The sequence below is a fragment of the Saimiri boliviensis genome, chromosome 9 (assembly GCF_048565385.1).
Source record: "Saimiri boliviensis isolate mSaiBol1 chromosome 9, mSaiBol1.pri, whole genome shotgun sequence".
Taxonomy (NCBI): Eukaryota; Metazoa; Chordata; class Mammalia; order Primates; family Cebidae; genus Saimiri; species Saimiri boliviensis.
Window position 1 is genome coordinate 98658237 of NC_133457.1, and position 21762 is coordinate 98679998.

The 21762-nt window shown below is 46.2% G+C and overlaps 1 protein-coding gene across 2 annotated transcripts in view; it reads right to left on the reverse strand.

Moving 5' to 3' along the window:
- Window positions 1-21762, reverse strand: part of PIGU (phosphatidylinositol glycan anchor biosynthesis class U) — a 120818-nt gene that overhangs the window by 7280 nt on the left and 91776 nt on the right. Inside the window, exons 8-11 of one of the 2 annotated variants that reach the window (XM_003932040.4) lie at window positions 21020-21174; window positions 17677-17820; window positions 14333-14457; window positions 7629-7771 (exon numbers count right to left, since the gene is read on the reverse strand). In XM_003932040.4, the coding sequence (XP_003932089.1) occupies window positions 7629-7771; window positions 14333-14457; window positions 17677-17820; window positions 21020-21174 (567 nt within the window). The remainder of the gene's footprint in view (window positions 1-7628; window positions 7772-14332; window positions 14458-17676; window positions 17821-21019; window positions 21175-21762) is intronic. The other variant, XM_010342683.2, reaches the window with a different exon arrangement.

Consider the following 21762-nt stretch of genomic DNA (forward strand, 5'->3'; position numbering starts at 1 on the left):
CCCAGCCAGGTCTTGCCACCTAAAACCACAGAACTCAGTTAGCTCCTACCCATCCCTCAGGAACCCACTTAGAGGCCACCTCCCCTAGGAAGCCTCCTTAACAGCCCAGCTCTGGGATCCTAGCACGTCAGGCTGCCCTGTCCTGCCTGTGTCCTCTCCTTTCTCTCCGCAGACTGAGGGCTCCTTGGAAGCACGACTGTGTCTCATTTACCCATTGCAGAATGCCTAATGAATAATGGGTACCTAATCAGTATATGCAAATAAATAAATAATCTTCCCAGGAGTCACTGGATGTGCCTGAGACCAGTGAGCCAGGACAGACAGGGCTGGAGTCATTGTAGCGTTTGGGCTTCCAGAGCCCTGGCCTTCTTGGCCTTTGTCCTGCCGTATGTAGCCTGGGCTCTTCTTGTCACTCTGGTTGTGGGGGAGAAGAGGCTGGAAAGGGCCTGTGAGGGACAAGCTTGGGATGCTAGGCCCTGGAGGGACAAAGGAATGAACTAAGACCTTGACAGAATGCCACTAGTTGGGAAAAGCAAAGCAAACACACGCACACCCAGCTGAACGAGGACGAGGGCTCCAGCCTGGCACCATATGTTGAGAGAACGAGCTTTCCCACAGAAAGACCTGGGATCTTGCACAGCCCGGGCCACACACAACCTTCAGAAGAAACCGGAAATGGATCTTGAGCCATCCCTGAATGGGGGCTACACACCACTCAATCGCTAATGACCCACCCAACATGTCCCAGGCATTTCCTCATAGGTCCCATTCCCCAAAATGACACATCAGGCCAACTGAGAGACAACTCCAGGAGACAGGAGTGTGGTTTCATCTGTGTTGGAGTGAACAGTGAGTCCTGGGAAGGGTGTAGCACACAGGAGGTTGGTGTCAGCCTCGGGCTTCAGGCCTCACTCGAAACAGAATGCAGAATAGCCAACGCAAAGCCAGTCCAGTATCTGAGGGTCTGCAGTTCAGGGAGGGGTCAGGGCTGGCCCCTCATGGCAAAGAGGCAGTGGCTGGAGGAGTAGGGTTCCAGATGTTCCAGATGTGCTTGGAAGAGTGGGTGGTCGGCTGGATGTGGTGGCAGACACCTGCAATCTGAGCACTTTGGGAGGCCAAGGCAGGAGTTTGGCTTGAGCTCAGGAGTTTGAGACCAGCCTGGGCAACATAGCAATACCCTGTCTCTACCAAAAATTTAAAAAGTAGCCAGGAGTGGTGGCATGCCTGTAGTTCCAGCTACTTGGGAGGCTAAGGTGGGAGAATCTCTTGAGCCTAAAAGGTTGAGGCTGCAGTGAGCTGTTACTGTGCCACTGCACTCCAGCCTGGGCAACACAGCAAGACCCTGTCTCAAAAAGAAAAAAAAATGAAATGAAATTTAAGAAAAGTTTGTTTGAGACATTTTCACTTCTGTCATCCAGGACGGAGCGCAGTGGCGCAATCTCGACTCACTGCAACCTTTGCCTTCCGGGCTCAAGCAATTCTCCTGCCTCAGCCTCCTGAATAGTTGGGACTACAGGTAGCATGCCACTGCACCTAGCTAATTTTTGTATTTTTTGTAGAAATGGGGTTTTGCCATGTTGCCCAAGGTGGTCTCAAACTCCTGAGCTCAAGCAATCTGCCCACCTCAGCCTTCCAAAGTGCTGGGATTACAGGCATGAGCTACTGCAACCAGCCCACTAAAATAAAATTTAAAAAAGGAAGGGCAGGCAGACGAGAAGTCTGTTTTAGATGTAGACACAGGGAAGGCATGGAGCTCTCAGGCCAGCCACTGGGATACAAGGGGAATGGGTAGACCAGCTACAGGCCCAACTCTGACCAAAACAGGGATCAGAATGGGGAGGTTGGGGTGTAAAGAATTGTGTTAGATCACTGGTCATAAAATGTGGTTTCTGATTCCAGCTCATTCAATTTTTCCTCAATAATTAGTTATTGAATAGTCTTCTTGGTGCTGGGGATACAGCCATGAACAAGACAGATCCAGGGCTCACCCTTATGGAACCCACAGTCTACCAAGAGAGTGTGACAAACAAGACTGTGAATAACACACTCCTTCCCAGCTTTGTGAGTTTGGGTAAGTCTCTAACCCTTCCAAGCCTCAGTTTCCTCATCTGTATCATCATCACAAAAATAATAATAGTACTTCCTTCAAAGGGCTGTTATGAGGAGTAAATTCCTTATAATTAAAGAAAAAAAGGAAAACAACTCAAAGCACTGTCAGTAGAGTAGCTATGTAAACTGTGGTGAGTTCACACATGTTGAAGTCAAATAAAAAGGAGGTTCCTCTCAAGTATGAGCGAGGAAAGATCACCAAGACATTTTACTAAAAGGGAAAAAAAGTCATACTTTCATCATTATGTCAATCATAAAACACACATACCCACACACAAATAAACCTCTTTCTCCATAAGCCTGTGAGTTCATGCACACAGAACGCTTTGGAAGGCCATCTGAGCACATGATCAGAAGATTATACGGATCACACGGGGCCAGCCCCTAGCAAGCTCTCATGAAACATGAGCCACTATTAATTATAATTTTAGGAGAAGATTTTCTTATGTTCCCTGCTTTTAAACAGAATTAAGGTGAGTGCGACACTTTACCCTTTATTTGAGACGGAGTACAGTGGCGATTTCTCAGCTCACTGAAACCTCCGCCTCCTGGGTTCAAGCAATTCTCCTGCCTCAGCCTCCCAAGTTCCTGGGACTACAGGTGCGTGCCACCACGCCCAGCCAATTTTTTGTATTTTCAGTAGAGATAGGGTTTCACTGTGTTAGCCAGGATGGTCTCCATCTCCTAACCTTATGATCCATCCACCCCACAAAGTGTTGGGATCACAGGCGTGAGCCACCGCGCCTGGCCTACCCTACTCTTAAAAAAAAAACAAAAAACGAGCTCCTTTAAGTTTATATGTAATCCTCTATTTTTTAACCCTTTTGGTCACTGACTCACAAAAGGGTTAAAAAAAAAAAAAAAGAGAGATTGTTCTGCTTCCTCTGGTTCATGGTCTGTTTCTCCAGGAATCTGCTCTGGGTATTTGAAGAGCATGTTACTCTTGAAGAGCATGTTACTCTTACTCAGCAAGAGTAACCCATATCAACACACATGAGTAATAGCAACAAGACCCACAAGTTAGATCCAATCCTGTCAACACCCTGGAAGCTGTGGGTGATCATCCTGGTTTTTGAGATAGGGAAACTACAACCTAGAGAAGTTAAGTCACTTGAGGAAGTGGGAGAGGGCCTCAAGCAATCCATTGGTCTCAATCCCTCCTTCTCTCTCTCACACTTAGGCGCACCCCCCACCATGGATGGTTTACTGTTGTCATTTCCTGCTACTGACTCTGAGGAACAACCATAATTAACAAATGAACCATGCCACAGGTAGAAAAATACTTAATAGCTCCCAGGGTGAGGGATGGGGCCTTAGTCACTGGTTTACCTGCTGGTATAACTAATAATCCACACATAATTTGTTCTGTAATAGGGTATGACACTGAACAACTCAAACATTGCAGGATTTAAAGAACAATCTATAGGCCAAGATATTTTCTATATTTGGGTCTCGATTTCAGCAATGATATCAAGGTTCTAGAGACTTCCTTGAAATCTGTACTCATCTGCTTCCTAGGAGAGCTCTGCTCTGTCTTGCCCAAAGAGGAGAAAATGAGGGCCACGTAAATATTAGACACGTTCCCAGCTCACAACAGGCTGTGGAACTGAGAACATGTCCCCAAATGCCATACAACTCAGTGGAAGACACAGAAGCAGGGGCTGAGCTTGGGCTGTGCAGAATATGCAGGACTGAGAAAAAGACAGTGGGGCAAAGGGACCTCATGAAAGGTCTCTATGAGGAGGTGACACTGAACTCTTAGTAAAATTCGAGATGTCTCATTTTGTACTTTAAGGCTCCCAACAGGTCCAAAGACAGGTGGTATAACTTTCACAAAGAGAGGCTCTCCTACCTCAGTCAGTGCTCTGGGACAAGGATACGCCTTGAGTGACTGCCTCAGTGAACAAGTGGCCCCATCTAACACACCCTGTTAGTGGTCTGGCAGTAGTAGCCACAAAGCCCAAAGCCAGCAGCCCCAGGAAGTACTTGGACCCCCTGGTGGGAGTCCTGTAGGTTGGCACGGCCTGCCTGAAGAGCAACTTGGCAATATCTGCCAAAGGTATAAAATGCATATAGCCCTTGACCCAGCAAATCCCACCACTTGGAATCTACTCTAAAAGATACTAGCATGTGTGTACAAAAATATGTGGAGGGATATGCAAGGCTCTTCCATTTATTATTATTTTTTATTTTTTTCCTTCATATATATATATATATATGGAGGGAGGGAGGGACGGTGGGGGTGGAGAGAGAGAGAGAGAGAGACAGACAGACAGACAGACAGACAGACAGACAGAGACAGAGACAGAGAGTGATAGAAAGGAGTCTTCTCACTATTGACCAGACTGGTCTCGAACTCCTGGCCTGAAGCAATCCTCCCATCTCAGCCTCTCAAAGTGCTGGGATCACAGGCATGAGCCACCACACCCAGCTGCAAGGCTCTTCCATTTAAAGTGCCAAAATAGGCTGGGCGTAGTGCCTCACACTTGTAATCCCAGCACTTTGGGAGGTCAAGGTGGGCAGATCACTTGAGGTCAGGAGTTCAAGATCAGCCTGGCCAATGTGGTAAAACCCCATCTCTACTAAAAATACAGAAATTAGCTCAGTGTGGTGGCGGGAGCCTGTAGTCCCAGTTACTCAGAAGGCTGAGGCAGGAGAATGGCTTGAACTCAGGAGGCAGAGGTTGCAGTGAGCTGAGATCAGGCCACTGTACTCCAGCCTGGGCAACAGAGTGAGACTCCATTTCCAAAAATAAATATATAAACTAAAGTGCCAAAACAACCAAGGGCAACCTCAATGCCCATCAGCAGGGCTGTACCTAGTCCAAACCATTAGATATTACAGAGCCATTAAAAAAATTATCTCAAGACAAAATCATTAAGTGAAAAACAGTGAGTCAAAGAATACTACTTAAAGGAGAATGCCATTTACCTAATAAACAATAACAAAAAACTCTCTTTATGTATCTGTGTCTATTGCTGTCTATAAGTGCACAGAGAAAAGTCTGCAAAGACACACACCAGCCAATCCCAATGGCCGTGTCTGCAGAGGGGCAGAAAATGATGGGGGCTCAGGCAGCTCTTTTCTTTTCTTTTCATTCCATAGTCTTTATTATTATTATTATTATTGGTAGAGATGAGGTCTTGCTATATTGCCCAGGCTGTTCTTGAATTCCTGGCCTCAAGATATCCTTCTACTTTGGTCTCCCCACGAGCTGGGATTACAGGCATGAGCCGATTCCATATTTTTCTGTTTTTGTTTTTGTTTTTTTTTTCACTTCTTTCCCTCTGCAATAATGAATTCATGTATTACCTGATGATTTAAAATACATTTTAAAAAGAATTAAGAAAAAAAAAGGTAAGAGATCATGCCAAGAGTCCAGCTGATTTCTCTCAGCTATAAACACACTTGATCCACCTACCTTTGGTTTCCATCCCTAACCCCAATCCCTTTTTCCAATAATTCAGTTCCTTGTGCCTTCAATGGCACCTGACCACTTGCAGACACCTCCCTGTGCTGTGTATGGAGTCCCTTCTCTCAGAAAGGCAGCCACAGAGACGAAAGCTGTTATCTGACAAGTTCCATGGATGCTTCATAACCACTCCAACTCTATTTCCAGACCCAAACTTAAGACTAAGACTCATGACAAGACAACAGGCTGTGGACTATTTCTGTGGAGCTTGCCAACCCCCCTAGAGGCCCAGGGAAGGCCCAATGCCCTCCCATGCCAACCACCATTGGGAGGTAAGGAAAAAGAAGGAGATTCCAGGAAGGCAGGAGAGCCAAGGCAACCTTCTGGATTCCTTTAGGCTACACAGTTGAGCCCTGCAGAATTCTGCCTGCGTGGGTCAGAAGTAAGAGGGGCTGCTCATCCACCATCCCTAACCACAGTGTGAGAGGCAGAACGGGCCCTCTGGCTGGGCCCCACCCAGGCTCCAGGGCTCTCCATCTCTCTTTCTTCTGCTCACAAACAAAGAGAACTGGCTGGGCTGGACATTAATCCTCCAGAAATGTCCATGCAGAAAACACTAGTCTCCATCACTCACTGAAAAAACCCTAACTCCTTTATTTTCCCACAGCTAACCTTGGAGGCAAGAATTACCCTGGGGATTACTCACTGGCATCTTTAGTCTTTGCAGCCAGACTGCTTCCCATCCAGGCTATTGTGCATAGGAAATACCTGGCTGTGCCAATGACAACTGAAATGGTAAATGGTACAAGTGATTCTCATAAGACTTCCACTAGGAGGCCAGAGCCTGACCTGAGAGAAGGTAGCACATGGAGGGAGGAGGGAACTTCCAAGAAGGGTGGGTGAGTTCACCTGGAGTTCGCTAGACCTGCTGCCACAGAACCTCTGGTAAAGCTTATTAAAAATACAAATTCCTGACCCTGTATTCCACATTGAATTAACATTTCTGGGATTGAGATCAGAGAACCTGGCTTTTTCCTTTTTTTTTTTTTTTGAGACAGAGTTTCACTCTTGTCACCGAGGCTGGAGTGCAGTGGCGCGATCTCGGCTTGCTGCAACCACTGGCTGACTGCAACCTCTGCCTCCTGGGTTCAAGCGATTCTCCTGCCTCAGCCTCCTGAGTAGCTGGGATTAGAGGCACTCGCCACCATGCCCAGCTAATTTTTCTATTTTTGGTAGAGACAGGGTTTCACCATGCTGGCCAGGCTGGTCTCAAACTCCTGACCTCAGGTGATTGGCCCACCTCAGTCTCCAAAGTGCTGGGATTACAGGCATGAGCCACGGCACCTGGCCAGAACCTGGCTTTTTAAAACAATCAGAGCCATGTACTTGGGACAGTTGCAACATAATTGCAGGGCTTAAAGCCTGTTGACAGGGAATCTGCATTTTTAACAAGCTCCCTCTGAGGATTCTGATTGAGAATCCTGCTATGTGGAAAGGAGGGACAGGCTTCCCAGCTCAGACAGCTGAGCTCCCTGCTGGTACTCCCCAGCCTGTGACCGCAGCCTCCTCTCCACCCCTCCCAGCCACATAATTTATGCTCAACTCCCCAACGGTCCCCCTCTTCTCATCTGCCTGCCTTTGTTCCTGCTGTCCTGGGAGTCCACAGAGCCTCTCCTCCTCTTGCGTTGCCCTCTCACCCTCACTGTGTGTATTCCCTATGGGTGCTGCAACCACAGGTACCATTACAGAAAGGGGTGCCTCAGAAATCAAGCCTTACCTCAATTTCGTTCTTGGCTCCTCTAATGACGTTCGACAAGAGACAAGCTCTGCAAGCTTCTGTTCCTCATTTGTAAAGTAGGGATAACATGCCCTTTCTCCTAGGCTTGCTAAGAATTCAGTGTGGTGCCTAATACATATTTGCCAGGTTCAGCCTTACACTATTCTTACTTCCCTGTCCTCTCCGCCGACTCAGGGCTACTTAAGGGCAGTAACTGTCCCTCCTTCATGTCTACACCCCTGGTATGCAGAATCCAAGACCACGGTTGAATGCCTAAGGCTGCAAAATGGATCCCTGTCCCCATGCTGCCCACAATCCTGTCCCTCTTACCTGCCCAACGTTGAAGGTCAGTGTGATGGCATAAAAGAAATTAGAGTTGGCACTTCCTGCATAAATCCAGAGGTGCCACAGGACAGGGAAGAGCAGGGAACAGACGATGATGATGCAGGTGAGGACAAAGATGTTTCTCAGGACTGCAAAGACAGAGGGTCACAGTTAGTCTGACGTGCTCTCTTTGGTACCCTTTCCCTGCTGCAATGGCCCCCAGAATGGAGAGGCCCAAGGAGAGCCTCATGTAGCTCAAAGGCAGAGCACCCCCAGAGGTACTGGGGTGCCAGGAAGCAAACCCCAGACTCCCAAGTCAATGGCTCTCCATGCCCACAGCTGATGGTAGCTCCTGGAATTGGATTATTTCCTCCCACTGTGGACTTGGCTGGCTGAAGACCAGCTATAGTTAGAAATGCCATGAGTGCCTCAGGGCACCAAACAGGGCATTTCAGGAAGACATTCCCCTCACCTCCTAATCTTGGAGGGTCCAAGAATATCTGCACCCTCTCCCTAAGCAGGGAGCCATCTGGCAATGTGGGATTATGGGTAGGAACTCCAGCATGAACCGTGAAGATGAGAGCCTCACCATGGGTCTCCATGGTGCCACAGTCCTGGATCTTAGAAACACATTTTCCATTCTCCTTAACTGGTGTCTTCGGTCCCCTGCCTTGCTCTTCAAACACTCCCAACTCTCCCTTAGATGATACTTTAAAACACCTGTTTTTGACACTGTCTTTCACTCCCTGCCCCTAAGGGAATACTGACTCCCATCAGGAAGAAAGCTCTCCCAGAGGTGTCAGGAAGGACCTGCTACTCAAGCGTGGTCCAGAGGCGGCAGGCAGGCTGGCATGGCACAGCAGCCAGGTACAGACCTTGGTAAAAATCCTGCTCTGCCATTTATTAGCAAGTTTCTCTAGGCCTCAGCTTCCTCACCTGTAAAATTAGGCTATCCACCTAGTATATACTCATAAAAAAGGATAGTAGCTCATGCCTATAATTCAGCACTTTGGGAGGCTGAGGTAGGAGGATTGCTTGAGCGCAGGAGTTCAAGACCAGCCTAGGCAACACAGTGAGACCACATCTCTAAAAAAATTGTAAAATTTTTTAAATAAAAAAAGTTTAAAAATAAAACAGGGCTAAAATGCACCCTGCATTTGGATTAAACAAGATGACACGTGAGAAACTGACACAGATATATCACTGGCTACATTAGTTTTCCATTGCTACAACAGCAAATTTCCACAAACTTGGTGATTAAAATAGTATTATTTATTATTCTACAATTCTGAAGGTCAGAAGTTCCAAAATGGGTCTCACAGGGTAACATCTCTAGAGGAGAATCCCCCACTTGCCTTTTCCAGTATCCAGAGGCCTCTGCATTCCCTGGCTCATGACCTGCTTCCAGCTTCAAATCTAGCAATGATGAATTGAGGCCTTCTCATATTGCATCACTCAGACTTTCTCTTCTGCCTCTCTCTTCCATCTCTTTTTAAAAGTAGACTTTATTTATTTTGAGATGGAATCTCACTACATTGTCCAGGCTGGAGTGGAGTAGCTGGATCATATCTCACTGAAGCCTCGAAATCCTGGGCTCCAGTGATCCTTCTGTCTCAGCCTCCTGAGTAGTTGGGACTATAGGCGTGCACAAATATGCCCAGTACATTTTATTTTTTAAGGGCAGTTTTACTTTCACAGCAAAACTGGGCAGAAATTACAGAGATTTCCCAAATTCCCCCTACCTCCACCTCTTCCACTTTGAGGGACACTTGTGATTACACTGGGACCACGTGGATTGTCCAGGATAATCTCCCCTCCCAAGGTCTTAAAGTCCCTTTGCCATATAAAGTGATGTATTCACAGGTTCTGGGGATTACAACGTGGGCATCTCTGTGAGGGGAGGGCTACTATTCTGTCTACCACACTGTAGGTTCTTCCTCCCTTTTAACCTTCTAGGGGTTATCAGACGGTAGGATTATCTGTTACTTTTATTTCTTTCTTTATACTTTATTGTATTTTTTTTTTTTTTTTTTGAGACAGAGTTTTGCTCTTGTTACCCAGGCTGGAGTGCAATGGCGCGATCTCAGCTCACCGCAACCTCCGCCTCCTGGGTTCAGGCAATTCTCCTGCCTCAGCCTCCTGAGTAGCTGGGATTACAGGCACGTGCCACCATGCCCAGCTAATGTTTTGTATTTTTAGTGGAGACGGGGTTTCACCATGTTGACCAGGATGGTCTCGATCTCTCGACCTCGTGATCCACCCGCCTCGGCCTCCCAAAGTGCTGGGATTACAGGCTTGAGCCACCGCGCCCGGCCCACTTTATTGTATTTTTAAAAACTGATAAATATTATTTAAAATACTTAAAAGAATACCTTTTTAAAAAGAACTTAGCACTGTGCCTGGTTCCCAGCAGGCACTTAATGAATGGAAGTTCCCTTCTCTTCTCTCATTCTGACCTTCAGGAAATCCCTTCTCCCAAGTCAGAGTTCTGGAAGACTTAAAAGGGTGGAGAAACTCCCAAACATTTAGGCCACTTGTCTCCATTGCACAACGACTCAGTAGAGACGCTATACTGGGGGCTCATGCATTGGAAGGGGCCTGGAGGACGTGGACGAATTTTAACTCCCGCTACAGAACAAAATCATGGCTGGGCCCTGGTGGCTCACACCTGTAATCCTAGCACTTTGGGAGGCTGAGACGGGTGGATCACCTGAGGTCAGAGTTCGAAAGCAGCCTGGCCACCGTGGCGAAACCCCATCTCTACTAAAAATACAAAAATTAGCCAGATGTGGTGATGGGTGCCTGTAATCCCAGCTACTCCAGAGGCTGAGGCATGAGAATCGCTTGAAACACAGAAGTAGAGGTTGTAGTGAGCAGAGATTGCATGACTGCACTCCAGCCTGAGCAACAGAATCACAAAACAAACAAAACAAAATCACATGGGGAGCCCTCAGACTAAGTCAGAGATTCTAGGGTGGGGTTGAGGCACCCATATGAGGTTTTAAAAGCTTCCCAGGTAATGCCGGCATACAGCCAAGGCTGCAAACTACTGTATTACAGCTGCAGCCCCTTACAGTCTGCAACAGAGATGCCATTGAACTGTGTCAAGGGGAGAATAATCACGACAAGGTAGTTCACAGTTCTTTGTAAAGCTGAAGGTTTTCAAATTATAGTTCTTTCTTTATTGAGAAATGATAGGTGCCATTTTGTTGTTGTCATTAAAAAGTCCTTTATTTTAAAAAGTCTGGAAGAATGGGTGGGAGTTGATTATTTTAATGTCTTCAGCAAGATAAAAAGCTGGCAAGTCCATCGCCAGAGTTTACTGAAACATTAGTGGTCTGAGAAATCCCACAATTTGGACACTGGCCTGGAGGGCTTGCAAGATCCTCTTTTCTAATCTTAAGTTTCTGCAATTCTGGGTTTTCAAAGCTGAGAGACCAAAACCCTCACTCAAGCCTCCTGAGACCTCCCAGGAACAAGGAGTCTTGCAAAGGGATGCCTGCACTGAGAATTACTATTATTATTAAACCACAGTACTACCTCAAGAAAGGAGAACAAATGCTTCCCACTCCTCTAACCCAACATCACTATGTACATTTCTCAGCAGGTCTTTCTGATCCCCTGGAAATTATTTTGCTGAAAAGAACACAGACTATTCCTAAAATACTTTCAGCCAGGTAGTTCTTGTTCTGTGCCTCCAGCTAGGGACAGAGATTTCAGACAGGGTGACAGGAAGGAAACCAAGTGCAAAGAGACGAGAGAGGCTCACTGGCAGCCTCTGGGTGCTATCTTGAAGGGCTGCAAAGATACATTCCCATGTGCCTGGAGAACCATCACCAGCATGCAGTTGGCTTCTGGCCTGTAGTGACCTCTGCAGAAATAGGGAGCTGCTATTCACTCTTGCTGGCTGACAGGCCAGATTAAAACTATATATGCCAGAGCAGACAGAGCTGGAGACCTGGGGTATAGGACAGCTTGTTCCAGGCACCAGGAAGCATTGACCAGGACCTAACAAGGTGAAAGGGTTCACCCTTCATCAGACTTGAAAGGCCAGATAGAATCAGGTTCCCCACCACATTCACTGAGTGGCTTATCCAATCTCCGGCACCATGACTGATAAAATGGAACTTCAGGCAAGCCACTTTCCCTTCTGAGCCTCAGGCATTCAGAAACAAAATCTTACTTTAAAAATCTAGTCCCATCAGAAGGGGAACAGAGGGAATTTAGGGACTTTGAAGGCCATGGTGATAGTCCCTTCCCTAAAATGAGGTGCCAAAACACTTGGGAATATATTTTATCATGATTCTTTATAATTTATACGTATATCTATCAACATCCTTTCATCGCTAGACAATAGTAATAAAAACAAAACCAATACACACACAAATCCAGCCCTTTGGTAACTGCTTCTTCTGCTGGACCATGCGGGCTGGCATGGGCTCTGCCAGCAGGCTGTTCCCTAACACTACAATTGTGAGTCTGTATGACTCATCCAAGCTCCAGAAAGTCCAGTGTCTGGGTCCTACACTCATTCTTTTTCTCCTCTCCACTGTACATAAAAATGGAAGGATGAATGTGAGAACATGCATGTTAGCACTGACAACTAATGTTTAAATGGAATTCCTAGCCATATTAAACATACTCAATGTAGGCTTAAACGCTTCTCAATACACACATCCCACTCACAGGTCCCAAGGACCAGGGCTAATGCTGCTCTGGCTGAGAATAATGACACACAATTGTCAAGCCCCAAGCAGGTCCTCCAAGCATGTGTATTCCCTGCTGCAGGAGCAGGGAAGCAAAGGCAGACGGCTACTGTTCTCTGCAGGATCTTCAGCCAACCTGAACCTGCAGACTGTGTGCCAAGCCAGCCAGCAACAGCAACTATTAGATCATCCAGGTTTCTGGAAACCCCATCCTTCTTTGTGCCTCATCACCCCAGAGGGCATAAAATAGTTTATTCAAGTCTTGAAAAATATGTTTATTCTGATGACTCTGGCTACCAAGCCCGAAGCTCTGATCATGGAACTATGTGAGAGACTCCCCTGCGTAATTATTACTGATGATACTAACTGCAGTGCTATTTACAGATATTCCTTCTCAAATTCAACACACTCGTCAAAGTTATTCTCTTTATTTGACTGATGGAAAAATCAGAGGCTCCGAAGGGTTAAATGATGTGCCTAAGAACATGTGGGACTCATAATGGGAATGTCAGGATTCGGAGTCCAGTCAGTCTCCAGATTGCTCAGCAAATGGGATGAAAGACATTCCCTGAGGGAGACAGAGTGCCCAGTGTGGGACGGGCAACCATAAAAAACCATTTTACATTCCCAAGATCCACTGTCACAAACTGAGGCATGTCTACATGTTTTGGTGGTCTCATGATTTGTCACTGGTCACTCTACCGAGGGGCCCCAAGCTGACTCTGAGCCTGCCGGACTGGATGACTCTTGTTTGTGCAGAGAGGGTGTCACAGCAGAAGACAATGCTTCCTCTTCCCAGTCAGGCCAGATGGGTCACAGCCCCACCAGGCCATTATCTGCAAGAGCAGCCCGGGCTCTGCTGCCCACACCACTGTTTACCTTCACTCAGAGGCCCACTCCTATTATAGGTAGGTTGTTTGCCAGCAGCTGGACAGTTTCATTTCCTGGTTGACACCCAAAACAACAACAAAGACTCACTTCCTCTGAAGCCTGAACTTCCTAGTTCATTCTTGATACCTTGCTGGACACCCACAGCAGGCAAGGAAAGTTCAACAGCTCCCTTCCATGCATCGTTTAGAGAATCAGGTGGTACTGGGCCACTGATGCTGTCTCTTTATTGGGGAGGTTTAAAACCCACTCCACAAACATTTGCAAGGTCTTCTGTGTGTCAGCTTCAGTCCTGGGTGCCAGGGATACAGAGGCAAATGAGTTGTGCTATCTACCCTGAGGGAGCTCCCAAACAATGAAAAGAACCCATGACAGAAGGCTAAGAGTACTGGGGGCCTAGCTAACAAAGTAGGTCACCTCTACGCCACCTCTGAGGAGGGGATGGTTAGAGCTTAGAGGAGTTGTCACAGTGGGCAGGAAGTCTAACGTTGTCCACCTGCCTTCTGGTAACCTTTGGGTGCAGCACTGGGGAATAGTTCAAAGCCCAGGGTAGAGTTCTGCTGTCCAATATGGTAGCCTAACTACATGTGGGTTCTGAAATTTAGATTTAAAATTCAGGTTCTCAGGCACACAAGTGGCACTCTATATTACTGAACTGTGTAGACAGAGGACATTTCCATCACCATAGAAAGCCCTGATGGACAGCACTGAGTAGGGGCTCACAGATCTGGATTCCAATCCCAGCTCTTCTAATTAGAAGTCATGTGACTTTGAACAAGTGGCTCTACCTTTCTGTACCTCAGTTTTCTCATCGGCAAAATGTGGATACTTACCTCAAAGGCTGGTGTGAAGACCAAATGAGCTAATTAATGCATGTAACACTGTGAGAGCCACAGTGGCCAGGTACACAGTAAGTGCTCAATAAATGGCAGTTATTTTTTATCATCACAAGTCTGCAGCACCTAGAAGCAGATATTGTGCCTGATGCCTCTGCTTCCCTCCTGGTGCTGCTGGCACAACAGGTGCCTGATAAATGCCAACAAATTCCTTTTCCCTGCAGCAGTCTCATCCAGGGCCAGGCTGACACAAATCTGCAGCAGAGGTGGGAGTACTCACATCTGTAGAGATGGTTCCACACGGGGAAGAAGGCCATGTAGAGTGCCACGTCCCCGACTGTCGGGTAGGACTTAAAGATGGCGATGATAGCAATCTGGATGAACATGAAGAAGATGGGGTGCTCCCTGGGACAGGGAAAATGAGAGAGAGAGAGAGAGAGAGAGAGAGAGAGAGAGAGAGAGATATGAGTCGGGGACCAAGCCTACCCCAGAGACTCCTGACTCCATCCTTTGAACCAAAAATAATCCTCAGGGGACTTCAGGAAGGGGCTGGCTCTGCTACCCACAAGGAATGCTCCAGGCCCCATTAGCAGAGCAGAAATCTGCAAGGACCCAGAAATACCCAGAGGTTAGGTAAGGAGTCCCTGGCAAACACAGGGAAACAGCCCACAGAGACATTTCCCATCAACAGCACTCCCCCTGCCTGTACCAGCTCTGGGCCTTCCCCCAGGAGCCAAGGAGGAAGAAAACAAATGAAGTCAGCATTCTTTATGACTCGGCTTAAACGACTGCTTGGCAGGGTAATTAGGCAGCCTCCCTTGCCAGAGGCCCCTCTGACAACTGGACGCAAAGCAAGAAGTGTCTCCTTGCTGATGCCTTTTTTCTCTGACAACATGGTCAGCAGGGTTTACAGACCCATAGTGTAATGAACTTATTTCCAAGAAGAGAACTGTGAACTGCATAGAGCTTTTCAGCTCTTAAGGGCTGAGCCTGTTCTTGTTAACTTCAACTAATAGCAATTGAAATTATTTTAACCTAGTATTAAGTGATAGCAACGGCTATCCTCTCCTGAACTCCCTCTGTGTAAGGTCCTGTTCCTGCATCCTCTCATGTGATCCTCACCACACCTCAACCACCCCTCAAGACAAGCAATCCTGGGCCAGGTGTGGTGGCTCCCATCTGCAATCCCAGCACTTTGGGAGGCCAAGGTGGGAGAACAGCTTCAGCCCAGGAGTTTGAGACCAGCCTAGGCAACATAGTGAAACCCCATCTCTACAAAAAAATTTAAAAATTAGCCAGATGTGGTGGTACACGGCTATAATCTCAGCTATTCGGGAGGCTGAGGTGGGAGGATCGCTGGCGCCAGGAGGTTGAGGCTCCAGTGAGCTGTGATGACCCACTGCACTCCAGCCTGGGCAACAGAGTAAGACCTTGTCTCAAAAAGAAAAAAAAAAAAGTAGGCAATCCTCTCACCTGTATTTCATAGATGAGGAAACATGTTCAGAGAAGTTAAGTGCACTGACTCAGTAGGTTAGTAAGCGATGGAGTTATCTCCAGAGCTCTTAATCATACCCAATACTGTTCTCCTGAGGGCTGATCAGACTTTGAAGCTCTGGTCAGGAGAGGGTGGGGGGACAGAGATCAACTTCAGTGCCCCCTCCAAGAGCTGACCACATGCTAAAGGGAAGTCAACAGGAAGAGGCTGGATCCATATCCTTCTCAGCTACGCTTCAACCACATGCACCTGGCCTACTTCTGCACAGTACTTGGATGCCTAGCCCATGAAGGTTTTCTTCAGAGATTACTGACCTTTTTGTCTTGCAGGTCAAAGGTCAGGGTGACTGAATGGGTATGAATCTGAGATGTGCAGACAAACATGTCCACACCCTGAATGCTCCAGCGCTGCTATGCAGCAAATGCCTCAAAAATGCAGCTTAGCAAAGGCATGCGGCCCTGTAGCCTCTAAGCATCCAGCTATAGCTCAGTGTGAACGCCTTCCTAAATACCATCACTGGTTCCGGGCTTTTCAGGTAGCTGGTAACAACGGCAACAGTTCTATGAAAAGACCTGTGAAAATGCAGTGACAAAAAAACAGACTAGAGCCTCCTGCAGCACTGCACAGGGACCGGGGCGGCCTGAAGGGCCCAGTTCCCACAAAGCCGGCACTGGAAACAAAATGTGCAGGGGCGGGAGAGCTTAGGTGGAGCTTCATACCCAAGCAGAAGAGGAGACAGCAGGGAGAGCAGGTCTCTTCATATTTTCTGTCCCCGCAACTGTGCGGACCTGGCTCGAGTCATAAAATGGTGAAGTTATTGCCTACTCATGAACAGTGTGTGGCCTTGCATGCCAACAATAAAAGTTGCTAGAGAACTGGCTGCATGGCCAGTGAGGAAAGGTGCCCTGGGCTCCCTGCTCCTCTCCACCCAATGGCTGGGCCTAACCAGAACAAGGGCAGGGAAGGTGGACCACAGACAGCTGGAGAGTTCAGCCAGGCAAGGCTGCCAGAGTTCTGGAGCCTGCCAGGCCATGGAAGGATGGTGTTGTGTCAGATGCCAGGCCAAGGCTGTGTCATGGGAAGGAAGCATCAGCTTTTGAGGTTTTACAGAATGGGAACCATGTGCATTGGTGCACAGACCATGGAGAATGGCAGGAAGGTTAGGACAGAGAACTCAAGCTCTTGAAATCTAAATCAAACTCTCTTTCAGATTCCCTGGACCATCTAGGCATATCTGTTCCTGTCTGTGCCTGTTTTCCCTTATCTGAAGCTAGGATAATAGAACAATTTCTGGAGGCTACTACAAGCAGTCTCTCAGGAACCTGGCGTGGTGCAGGGGGATAAGCATAGCTTCTGGAGCCAGACAAACCTGAGTCTGAATCCCAGCTCCAGGGCTTACTAGCTGCATGACTGGGAAAATCATCCCACCTCTCTGAGCATCAATTTCCTCAACTATAAAAAGGGAGTGGTAAGAATCTTGTTTTTTTTTTTTGGTTGGGGGGTAGTGATAAGAATCTAATGCCTACCTTCAGGAGTTGCTAGGTTAGGTATGATTATGTTTCAGAGGGTCTAGAAAGGTGCCTGGAATGGAGCAGACCTCACATCTGTCAGCTCTCTTAGATTGCAGAACAGAGCTCTACAAACCCTTTGGAGGAAAATGGATCAGGAGATTCAACAGTTGCAGGTGTCCAGCCTCCCAACTAACTCATCTAGAGTCCCTGTGGACAACCTGTCACTGGGCTGTTGATGGACAAGATATCCCACCAGATCCACATTTTCCAAACACACTCCGCCTCCACAACCCTTGTTCTCCTTTTTTTAATTCTTTGAGACAAAGTCTCGCTCTGTCATTTAGGCCAAAGTGCGGTGACAAAAGCAGCTCACTGAAGCCTCAAACTCCCAGGCTCAAGTAATCCTCCTGCCTCAGCCTCCCAAGCAGCTGGTACTACAGGAGCACTCTATTGCCTGCTACGGCACTGGCAACTGCGGCTACTGCAGGCAGGTCCCCTGGGTGAGATGCTGTAAACCTAACAGCAGGTGCTCCACATTTAAAGGCCACCCTCAAGGCTGCTAGGGGCAGGGGGTTCTCGGATAGCTCTGTGGACACAGCAGCAGGTCCAGCCACTTACTTTAGCTTTATGGCTAAGGGGATGGTGTAGAAGAAGACGTTGATCTGAAACACACATACAAAGAAGAGGCTGAAGTGCTCAAACATCTCTGCAAAGAAGTACCAGAAAAGGCCAATGTTTGGAGTGAGATCTGGAACAGAAAGTCTGGAATTAAAAAAACAAAGGGAGAGAAAAAAGACAAAAGTGATAAATTGCCTGCTTTGACCTTGATTTCTCCTGAAGACTCTGGTCACTGCTGGACAGCCAAGGATGACTTTCTCCCTACAGAGATCAGGATGGGAAGGGTTCTCCAGGTACCATGGATACAGGTAATTAACAAAAACAAGCAGAAACACAGAATGGTAACCCATAATAAATATTAGCTAAGCCAAACAAATCTGAAATGAGGCAGGGATTCATCCTACGAATAGAAATTTGCCCCTCTTTTACTGCATAAGACAGTTTAAAATCAGGAGATACTCAGCACTGTAACAAAGGAGAAATGAACTTTAAAAAACAGTATATATTTTGAGCATTCTAAAGACCTGCCTCAAGGACCATGCTCAAAGTTCCTGCTCCTCCCCATTCTTACTCTACATCCCACAGCAGGAGTCAGAAAACTGAGTGCCTGAGCCTGTAGCGAGACTTCTAGGGGCTTTAGGAACAATTGGCGGGTTCTGGCTACGATCCCCAGGGTCCCAGATTTTAATTAAGAAATTACGGTTTAACTGGAAAACTTTTTGTCCAGTTAAGTCAGAGAGCTTTCACTGAAATTCTGGCTCTTCTGAAGTTTACACTGTATTTTTGATTTTAAAAAAATATGAAGCTGACACTGATTTCAACACACAATTTTAAAAGGACAACAAATTGGGCACACAGAAGGAGAGATGGGTAAAGGCTCTTAGTCAAATTTCCCTGACTGAGGCCTCCACCCAGAGTAAGTTTTGCCTCTTGCTGTAACACCTCCTTTTTCTGTGAAATGAGGTAAAGAACACAATCCGTGGCCCAGCAGAAACAGAACTCTTCACCTGGCATCGCAACTCCTATCTAAGGCAGAGCATGCAGAGCTGAAAGTTACTAAGTCATTGTTATGCTCAGCCAAGATTTAACACAAATAAGTAGTCCAGAATTCCAAATGGGAGTTCTGCCATTCCAGGTCCCTTTCCCACCTGGACAGGTTTAAGAGTCTGTCACCCATTGGGCAATGAGCTACTCAAAGCTTAGGAAGCAACCAACTCCTCAGCACCCACGCAGAGCCTGGCACAGAGAGGGCGTTTGGAAATGTTGATAGCATTCATGAATATACACTAAGACAAGCATGCAATATTCAAGCCCATTTGAGTTTTCTCTAAAGGTCTGACATGTGGCAGGTGGCATTATTTTGAAACTGTCAGAGGCACTCTTGCAGTAGAGGAACACATCCATTCCTGTTTAGAATTGAGCCCAAACCTCCCAGCTAGAGGCTGGTATTTGCTTTGGATACTCCCTGGGAGTGCTATTTAACCCACTTATGATGGAGTTTGAAAATTATTTTATGTGAAAAATCAGACCTTGGCCGGGTGCGGTGGCTCACGCCTGTAATCCCAGCACTTTAGGAGGCCGAGGCGGGAGGATCACAAGATCAAAAGATCGAGACCATCCTGGCCAACATAGTGAAACCCTGTCTCTACTAAAAAATACAAAAATTAGCTGGGCATGGTGGCATGTGCCTGTAGTCCCAGTTACTCAGGAGGCTGAGGCAGAATTGCTTGAACCCGGGAGGTGGAGGTTGCAGTGAGCCGAGATCGTGCCACTGCACTCCAGCCTGTCGCCTGGCCACAGAGCAAGACTTTGTCTCAAAAAAAAAAAAAAAAAAAAAGAAAGAAAAGAAAAGAAAAATCAGACCTTGGCAATGACCTTGAGCAGTAATATATAAATAACTCCCACAGCTTAGTGTTCCAATAATGGAACACTAGGCATAAGTAGGTTAATCCCACTATATCAAAGGTGTGCTTCAGTGTAAAGGTTCTCAAAGTGCGTTCCCTAAACCAGCAGGCCAACAACATTGCCATCACCTGAAAACCCGAGAAATGCAAATTCTTGATCCCTCCCCCAGACCTACTTAATCAGAACCTCTGAGGGTGGGCCCAGCAATCTGGGTTTTAACAAGCCCTGAAGGTGATTCTGATGCACCTTAAAGGTTTGAGAACCACTGCTATTTAATATAAAGGTTTCTGTGGTCATTTACCCTCTGAGTTCAGCTAGAGCTATGAAAACCAAATTAGCTTCCAGAGTGTTGTGTGGGGGTTTTTAATTGATAATATATAGTTGTATAAATTTATGGGTGATTTTATGTGATGTTATGATTTCTGAATACAATGTAGAATAATTAAATCGAGGTACTTAACATTTCATCACCTCAAATAGTAAAACACTGTGTGTGGTGAGAACTGAAATGTACTTTCTCAGCAATTTTGGTATGTACAATACTCTATTATTAACTATAGTCACCATGCTGTGCTAGAACTCAAGAAAAGAAAAAAAACCATATTCCTCCTGAGATTTTGTACCCTTTGACTATTACCTCCCCATTCTTCCACCCCACCCCCATCTGTAATCACCCTTCTGCTCTCTGCTTCTATGAGCATAATTGTTTTAGAGTCCACATAAAAGTGAGAACACATGTGGCATTAGTCTTTCTGTGCCTGGTTCATCCAATTCCATCTCTACTACTGTCGTAAATGACAGAATTTCCTTTTTTAAGACTGAATAGTATTCTCCTGCTTATATATACCAAATTTTCTTTATCCATTTTGTGTTGATGGAGATTTAGATTGATTCCATCACATGGCTATTGTGAATAATGCTGCAATGAACATAGGAATGGCAGACAAATCTTCAACAAACTCATTTCAACTCTTTAGAGTCGCCTGTAATCCCAGCACTTCGGGAGGCCAAGGCAGGTGGATCCCCTGAGGTCACGAGTTCAAGATCAGCCTGGCTAACACAGTGAAACCCCACCTCTACTAAAAATACAGAAATTAGCTGGGCATGGTGGTACACACTTGTAGTCCCAGTTACTCAAGAGACTGAGGCAGGAGAATCGTTTGAACCTGGGAGGCAGAGGTTGCAGTGAGCGGAGATAGCCTCACTGCACTCCAGCCTGGGCAACAGAGCGAGACCCAATCTCAAAAGAAAAAAATCTTTTCATTAAGTAGCTGGAAATGGGATTACTGGATCAAATGGTAATGCTATTTTTAATTGTTTGAGAAATGTTCATACAGTTTTCCATAATGGTTATACTAATTTTCATTCCCAACAATGGTATACAAGGATTCCTTTTTCCCCACAGCTTCTAGAATTTTCTAATGTGGTCATTACTTACATAAAGCCATAGACTGCAGGGATGAAATCCCAGGAGCTGAGAAGGAAGAAGGAGAGGCAAACGATTACCACTAGGCTTCCCACATACATCATGGCATACTCCCAAGAAAAGATCCAGAAGGCTTTGCTCTTCATTTTCACAGGTATGTACTGCCGCTAGGAGAGAAGGCAAAGTGGTATAAACAGGGATGTAAGCAATAGAGGGCAGCTATCAGCTTGCACTTAAAGATCCCTCTTGTAAAACCATGCTAAGATACACAGGTTTATAATTTTATTTTTGATCTTTAAATAAGAAGAATGTAAAGGTTAAAAAAGTTATTATGGGTGCATCCTCTGACCTCAGATCTAGTAACACCATTTCTAGGTATGTATCCTGGAGACATGTTGCAGAAGATACAAATGGAGGAATATTCACTGCACCATTGTTTGGAATATCAAGAAAAAATCCTTCAATAGAGGAACAAATAAAGTGTGCTATACTGACATATGGTATACTATTTTCCAGGTTAAATTAATACACTGTATTTATAAATGTCAACATGGCTAGATCTCAAAAATATGAGGTTAGTTGTAATAGAAAGTTGCCAAATAATCCATAATAATATGAAAATACTTAGGTGTTCTGAGATTATATAGTAATATTTACACACACACACACACACACACACACACATATACACCTGTAAAAGTTTCATAAAACATAGATTAGAAGGACATATACTAAAGTCATGAAGCATTAGCCTC